Source organism: Triticum dicoccoides, chromosome 5B (assembly GCF_002162155.2).
Source record: "Triticum dicoccoides isolate Atlit2015 ecotype Zavitan chromosome 5B, WEW_v2.0, whole genome shotgun sequence".
Classification (NCBI taxonomy): Eukaryota; Viridiplantae; Streptophyta; class Magnoliopsida; order Poales; family Poaceae; genus Triticum; species Triticum dicoccoides.
In genome coordinates, this window is record NC_041389.1 from 632,903,101 (window position 1) to 632,911,144 (window position 8,044).

Consider the following 8,044-nt stretch of genomic DNA (forward strand, 5'->3'; position numbering starts at 1 on the left):
CATTGGTACGTTGTATTACTACTACTATGTGGCTATAATCCAACAATTGGTGATAGAAAAATGTTTTCGAGCTGTAGCTGAAAAATTGAAACATCATGCACAAATGTCTATCGAGCTTCCGTAGGGCACTAGGCCCACCGCGCTAAACCAACCCTATCCAATCCCAATCATAAAAAACTTAGAGGAAATGGATGATCAAGAAAAGAAGGAGATCAATAAGGGCAATTGATTTATAAATTGTTGAATTTTTTTCATCATGGATTATTCTGACCTATCTTGAATCGTTGAATTGGTTGTCTGCTATATTGATCGAATGATCTCGTGCATGCCTTTGCATTGGTTCAAGATTTCATTATTTGAGGTTGCCTTGTTTCAAGATTTTGAATACGACGAATGTGGTTGCCCAAGCGAACAAATAGGTGTGGCCGGCTCTTGTCCGTGGATGTCACGTTAGCCAAGTTTGACCAGGGATTTCTTGTTTCTGTTGTTGCAAAATCTGATGCTGAAATTTATTTTAGGCTTTGTCGGTCATCATTGGTTTGAGAATATCTTCGATAGCTCTAAGCACCATCAATCCAACCGAATTTCTTCGGAACATAGAATAAATACTCTACAATTGTATATTTTACATAGGAATTAAATTTCTCATTATTCGAACAGTTTATATCTGTATCGGCGTTTGAGTTGCCGGTAAATTAGGAAGTGAATTTTGTCCTCCCTAAGTATGATGCTTATTTTTATTCAAAGCAGTCTTAGTGCAACATGTATTTTCCCCCAAAAAGAGAAGTACAACATGGGTTGTACTATAAGGATAAATCCAACAGTTGCTTATGGTGCGGAAAATGTTTTAGAAACTGTAGCGGGAAAATCGAAACACCCTGCTCAAAAGTTCTCTCCTCCTTACGTTACGTAAGGTACTGGGCCCATCGCGCTAAAACGGCCCTATCCAATCTAACCAGAAAAGATAAAAAATATCTTCTGTAAAACAAAGGGGAAAAAACTTTTATAAACGGGTCGGTAGCACTAGCAGTACCCTCACTATCCAGTCCACTCCACACCTCACGCCCGCACGCCACCCACGGCCCCCCACCTCCCAGCGCGAAATCCCTATCATACCCCTCGGGTCCAGTCGACGGTCCTGGAAACGGCAGACCATTATCGGGGGGCAAAATGGGCATGCGCAACCGTTCCCCGGCGCAGACGGCAAACGCCGTGCGAGGCGCGTGTCACCGTCGGGCGACCAGCCGCTCACCTCACTCCGCCACGTACCCGCTGGGCCAGCGGGCCCGCGGCCCGCCACGTCACCCCGCCCCCACCTGAGCCCTTTAAGACCCCGAGGCTCCCCTCCCGTTTGAACCCCCTTCGCTCGCTTGTAAACTGTGAAAAGGAGACGGGGACGAGGGAGGCGACCGGCGACCGACCGTGAGAGGGAAGGAAAAAAAATTAATAACCAGCCGCCCGCCGGGAATGGCCGCCGTCGCCGCCGGCGAACTGGACGGGCAGTAGAGGGCGTGCTATCTTTTTTTTTCTGTGTGTGTGTGGTTGGGGCGGTGGTTGCAGTCGGGACTGGTGGTGGTGTGTAACTGCGCTGGTGTGGTTGGTTGGAGTTCGGGATTGGGGATGGCGTGGTTGCGGTAGTGGTTAGGATTCACGCGATCGATGCCGTTCCAGCTCAAGGCCGGTCACCACCACGGCGCCATGGACGGGAAGCCGCCGCCGCCGCCGCCGCTCGCGCCCGCCCCGACGCCCAGGGTCTCCCGCCTCCGCAGGCTGCTCGTGAGGGTCTCCGCCTCGGAGCGCCTCGCGGTCGCCGGGGACGGCAAGGAGAAGGAGAGGGAGGAGAGGCCCGCGGCCGGCGGGGAGGCGGAGGTCGGGTCGGTGGGGCTCGACCGCATGGTGCTCAGCTTCATGGAGGACTCCGCGGCCGTCGAGCGGCCGCCGCGCGGCCGCTGCAACTGCTTCAACGGCAGCAACTACGAGGAGAGCGACGACGAGGAGGGCTTCTTCCTCCCCTCCGGCCAGGCCTCCGCGCCGCCCCCTTCCGCGGCCGGCGACACCCTGGAGGCACTCGAGGTACTGGAATTTTCGCATGGCACGCCAACCCTCCCAAATTGGGAAAAGCCGCAACGAATTTACGAGGCGGTTGCCTGCTTTCCCTTTGCGTGCAGAGTTTGGTGCAGAGCGCCAGCGTCGCGGAGCGGAACCTTCTCGCCGACGCTTCCAGGATCGCCGAGCGGTGCGGCAGGACCTGCAAGGGCAAGGCGGAGTGCCGCCGCGCCGTCGCCGACGGCCTCAGGGCCCTCGGCTATGACGCCGCCGTCTGCAAGTCGCGGTGGGAGAAGACCCCGTCCTACCCCGCTGGTACCCACCCCATCCCTCCTCGATTCACCTACGCTCGGTGTATTCCCCATTCATGGCCTGGCAGGGGCTTACCGGACCCCTCTCTCTATCTACGCAGGGGAGCACGAGTACATCGACGCCGTGGTTGGGGACGGGGCGAGGCTGATCGTGGAGGTGCACTTCAGGTCCGAGTTCGAGGTGGCCCGGTCGACCAAGGCGTACCGCGCGGCGCTCCAGGCGCTGCCGCCGCTGTTCGTGGGCACGTCCGACCGGCTCGGGAAGATCGTGTCCGTGGTGGCGGAGGCGGCGCGGCAGAGCATGAAGAAGAAGGGGCTGCACTTCCCGCCATGGCGTAAGCCGGAGTACATGCGCGCCAAGTGGATATCCCCGCACGTCCGCACCGGCGACAAGGCGGCCGCCCCGTCCCCCGCCGCCTCTGCGACGGCGACGGCGGTGTCGGCGGCGAGCTTCTCGGGCGAGTTCGAGCTGCTGTTCGGCATGAACAAGAGCGGGGTGTCCCCCACCCCCGGCGAGAAGATCACGGTGGTGGTGTCGCCGTGGCGCCCGACGGAGGAGGCGGCGAGCAAGAAGCAGCAGCCCAGGGCGAAGGTCGTCACGGGGCTCGCCGCCGTCCTCTGAGCGTGGCGAGGCGGGCAAAATAACCGCCAGTAGATGGACGGATCCCCAATTTTTCCACCCACCGCCTTTTCCGTTTCTTTCTCCTCGGCGCGCTTCGATCCGTTGGCGGATCCAGTTTTTGGTGTTTCCGTGTTTTTCCGGGGTTTTTTTGTTTCGGAAAAAAAAGAGAAAAAACCACCCCCACCCCCACCCTAGCAGTACCATCCATCATCCATTAATTTCGAGTTTTGACCCCTCCTGCCATGTAATTTTTGTTCTCGCCATGAGGAGGCCGTGGAGCTTTGGTGACGCTTCACCCCCTCCCGCCGACTAGTATTAGTAGCAGCAGCTGTAAGAGAAGAAGAGGGAGATGATCCGGCGAGGCTTCTCGCCGATTGTTCTCTGCTTGCCTGCCTGTAGGAATTGATCAGTCTAAGACTTACCTTGCCAGTGAAGAGTTGTTATATAATCTTATGGATCGTGCTTGTTATTGCTATTCAAGAGATGATGAACTATGATGAGTAATAATTCAAGTTCATGACATGTTTTTCTCCACTCTGTTGAATTGATGAATCGATGAGACACTTGAGTGAGTGGAACTGTGCGGCGCTGGTACCATTACTGTGATCCGCCATGATTCCGGTCGGGAAGATTCTCGCTGGAAGAAACGACGAAGGAGCTTTGGATTTGGGCGGGGGAGCACGCCATGATGAACAGCCGAACGTCGATCATTCACCTGGCCGAAACAAACAAACAAAGCGAGGACTGATGAGGGCCGGGGCCCATGGATTCCCAGGGTGGGGGCCCGTCTATCCAGTAAGCAAGCAGAGTATTCTATCCGGTGGCGCGGCGAATAAATCCGGGGTTAAAATAAGGTGGGGAAATGCGGAGAACTGCGCGCGATCGTCGTGAGAGGCAGCCCGCTCGTGCATTCTCGGGCGCCGCGCCCACCCCCTCTGCCGCGGCATCCCAGAGGCATCGACTCGACCCATGGGAGTGGCGTGAGTGACCACGCTCTGCCGCTCGCCCCTTTTTCTACCCCGCCTCGCCTTTGCCCCGCTCCCACTTCACCCCCGCTTTCACCGCGGTAAAAAGGAAGGAAAGAAAATCTGCGTCCCCGTCCGGCACCGGGAAAAGGGAAAAAAATGGAGAGGACCAGCAGGATTCTCGTGACGCCAGGCGTTCGTTTGACGACGATTTCTCTTTCACCTGGCCTGGAGACTGAGGACCCAGGCTTCCTCGTAGACCCACGCCGGTTGTGCAAACCTTTATGGGGGTCACATGATGTGTGCTCTCCAAGTAATTGTGCATGTAGAGCAAAAATAATGTGGAATTGGCTCTAATTTTCCCCGAGAGAAAAATAGGATCGAGGCTGGCTTGGGTTTGGGGCGTGCGGGGCGGGGTGGGCGTGGAGGCGCGGCCATCGTGCTTGGCGAATGCCCCCGCTCCGGGGACGCGAGATCCTGGGGGCTATGATTACACTGATCGCGCCTTTTGTCCGTAACCCGCCGAGCGACGCCCCGGCTTCTTTTCCTCGTCTCGTCCGATCTTGCGTCAGGGGAACGAACAAAGGACGCAGCGGTGAAACCGGACGGGACGTCTCTCGGGGACGGTAAAGAAAAAGGGCGCCCGAGTGCGAGCTGTACGTACTGCTGCTGGTGGTGGTGCTGCTGCGTGGTAAAAATCTGTCGCAGGCGGGGCGGTGGTGGACTGGTGGTGGTGCTCGTGGCTTTTGACCGCCCTCCCCAGGCCAAGCGGGACCAAGTGGCTGGCTTCAGTGCAACGCTCGCTCGGTGATCTGCTCTTGGTGTGTCAACGCCCTACTCATTTTCTTTCGATCGGAAATTTTTTACTCCCTCTATAAACACGTACTCCCTTCGTCCTATAACATAGAAGCATTTTTTTACAATAGTGTGCAGTGTAAGAAAAGCTCTTATATTATTGGACGGAGGCAGTATAAGTGATTTAAACACTAATATTTCACGGGCAATAGCTTTTACCAATTGATTACGCCGGTGGTTTTAAGGAGCAATATCGTTGTGCATTGTCCGGTCAAAAGTATATTTTATATCTAAAGAAGTAAATTTATCATTGTCTTGATTGATACACAAGTTGGTTGTCTTCCAACTATAGAAGAAGAGTCATGATATTTGCGGTCGTCATATCGTCTATAGAGCACACTTCATATGGATATGAAGGCTATAGTAGTAATGTGCAAACACAAAGTCGCCATATACGGCCTCCATATCTTTCTCACTCGAGATCATATCCTGACATCTCACATGGGGCCCACGCACCGCCCTGCCCATGTTATCTTATCCTCACATTGCTCGCGTTACTCTTTTTAATTTCTTTAGTCTTTTCACACATCGCTTGACCCCCTCCGACAGAGATCGCTTACGCTGTAGCGATCTACACCGTATGTGCATGCAAGGCCAGTCTATCTTCAAATCCATGGTGACATCACCTCTTGATTTTTTTTCTTCCTGAGCCACCCCGTTCCCATCCCCTCGCCCCCTTTGAGTATTGCTAGCGGGGACAATTGATGGCGTGTTAACCCCGGTCGTCGTGTGTGTGTTTCTGTGTGTATGGGGGGTGGGGGTGGGGGGGGGGAGGTTGCTTGCCGATTTCGTGGAAGGCGGCACCATGTTGTGAATGGGTCGTCTAGTTGGAGGGCTATGTCGCGATGGAGGCAAAATCGATTGAGGAGTGTATGTCGCGGTGGCAAAATGACTCATGTTGCAAAAGAGTGATTACCAAACCTCCGAACGCAACATGGCCATGTTGCAACCCCCCACCCCCAAGTGCACCATGGATCATGTTGCAAAGTGTCATTTTGAAGATCCTCGAGCAGAACCTGCTAGTGAACATGACCTATGTTGCAAACCTTGTCAGCTGGATCAGACGGCTATCTCATGATGGATCCAACAACTCACAACCTGGCTGATATCTTCAAAAGATTAGATGACCAACACGTAACATTATCCCATTTTTCTGGGTAAACAATATTAATCTATCGATCGATCACGCATCGGATCAGTCGCAGCGAAGCCACGCGCGCAGCTTCGACTTTCCTCATGCTTTTAACAAGGTGTCTGGTGGGGTGTCACACATGTTCTACCTTATCCTCTCTTCTTCTTCCCGAATCATCTACCCCCTCTCGCCTATCTCCCCCTACCCATGACAGACTCTGGCATTGACCACCGTGCTCAACATCTAGTTGCGATCTTCTCCTGGCGTCACCGAAATACCTGGGGGAACCATCGTTGCGATAGACGCCGTGCTGCTGCCCGCTGCTGCATGCTGAGGGGTCTGTTGATGCAAGGGCAACCACCATCCGCTACATGTGCTACTGCAAAGGACTGGCAGGCGATGCACTGTTCCCACAAGTCCAGAGTTGCAACCAACGAGTACCAATGTTGTGACCAACAAGGGCGAGAGCTGCGATTGGCGCGAGATGGTGTTACGACGGGAGTGTGCGGGAACTATGGCAAGGGCATGTTGGAACTTCAATCGGCGAGGGGGATGCTTCGAAGGTGAGGCAGAGAAGATGATTTGATAGCGAGTTTGAGAAGATACAACCAACGCGGGACAGTGTTGCGGCCAACACGATGAGCCGATGATGCTTTCAATGATGATCGGCTATTTATCCCAGAGAAGCGCGACGCGGGGCCGGCGAGGCGGTGCTGCGAGCCGAGTTGTTAATGGCGATTGGTGCCTGCCGCAAAGTTGCTATTGACGATGGTGCTGCTATGGATGGGGGCATATGCAGGCATCATTGGAAAGAAGGAGTGGTTGGTTCATGCGCGGGTAGAATTGCATCTAACTACCATGCGAAGTGTAAATGGACGCACCGACGTCGGGACCAATTGATGCAACTAATCGGTCGAACGACGCCAACCACTGCCATTTTAAGGGACTAGGTATAAGCCCGTGCATTGCACCGGGAGTTGAATTTTTTTTTGACGCGACAGGGGAGCATACGGGCACACATCATGATGCCAATAAAATAACAAAAAGGAGATTATGTTTTAGTTGTGAAGCATAGAACTTCTGACAACTTTATCCCGAGATATACTAAAGCCAAAGAATATCATAGAGGGAAATCAAATTATCTAAACGACATGATGTTATTTCCCATAAGAAGTTAGCTTTACATTTAAAATTTATAATTTCCAATTGGTCCTCTTTATTTGTAAATAAAAAGGTGGGAGTCAATATTACAATACAGTTACCAAACATGTTTCTCTACAAAGAATTATCACCAAGAATCACCTGCCAATAATAAAAACCGAGAACAAATCTGCAAAATAACAAATTGTTAACAATACCTTCAATAATATAAGGACTGTGCTAACCACCAGTCGACTGGTGGTTAGCGACAGATCCGCACGATCCCATTCCTTCCATCCGGCGTGCGATTTCCTTCCGTCCCGCGTGCGATCTCTGATTTTTCTGACGATCCCACCACTTCTCCCGCTTCCTTTTTATTTTCTGACGTGGTAGAAAAAACATATAAAAATGTTGTAGGTGGCAAGAGTTGAACTCACTACCTCTTGGTAGATAATCACTTGTCATATCCACCTGGTTTGTTTTCAACTTGTGGTTATAAGAAAGATCAATATATATTTATACTGGTACATACACGACTAGAAAAACAAGCCAATTTCCTTTCTTTTTATCAATTTTTCTTCCCTTTTGTACACAGTAATTCGTGCATCATATACCTGATAAGTCACGCAACGTTGTAACATTTTGACCCTAGGTAAAAAATTGTTGTAACACACAACTTATCTGTAAAAGAGTGCGGTAATTATACGTCACGAATCTGATAACTCACTCACAAACACCGTGGTAACTATTGACCCGAAGAAAAAAAATGTTGTTCTAACACATCCCGATAACTTATCTGTAAAAAGAGCATGGTAATTTATACGCTATAAATCAGATAACTCACGCACAAACACTGTGGTAATGTTTTTGATCACAGGAATTTCTTTTGTAACACACCCCAATAACTCTCTATAAAGAGCATGGTAATATACACTGTGGTAATATATACGCCACGAACCTGATAATATAACTC

General features: G+C 51.9%; 1 protein-coding gene across 1 annotated transcript; it reads left to right on the forward strand.

The window, feature by feature from the left end:
- Positions 1–1,364: 1,364 nt before the first annotated feature.
- On the forward strand, positions 1,365–3,499 carry LOC119312193. The gene is made up of 3 exons (XM_037587927.1): positions 1,365–2,073; positions 2,169–2,361; positions 2,459–3,499. The coding sequence occupies exons 1-3, from the start codon at positions 1,660–1,662 to the stop codon at positions 2,977–2,979; spliced, it is 1,128 nt and encodes a 375-aa protein (XP_037443824.1). The 5' UTR covers positions 1,365–1,659; the 3' UTR covers positions 2,980–3,499.
- Positions 3,500–8,044: the final 4,545 nt, after the last annotated feature.

Excerpts from the sequence above, each read along its gene's own strand:
- LOC119312193 (XM_037587927.1), top strand. The coding sequence starts at position 1,660 with ATGCCGTTCCAGCTCAAGGCCGGTCACCACCACGGCGCCATGGACGGG. Across the intron at positions 2,074-2,168 it reads ACACCCTGGAGGCACTCGAG|AGTTTGGTGCAGAGCGCCAG; the intron begins GTACTGGAATTT and ends CTTTGCGTGCAG. Across the intron at positions 2,362-2,458 it reads GACCCCGTCCTACCCCGCTG|GGGAGCACGAGTACATCGAC; the intron begins GTACCCACCCCA and ends CTATCTACGCAG.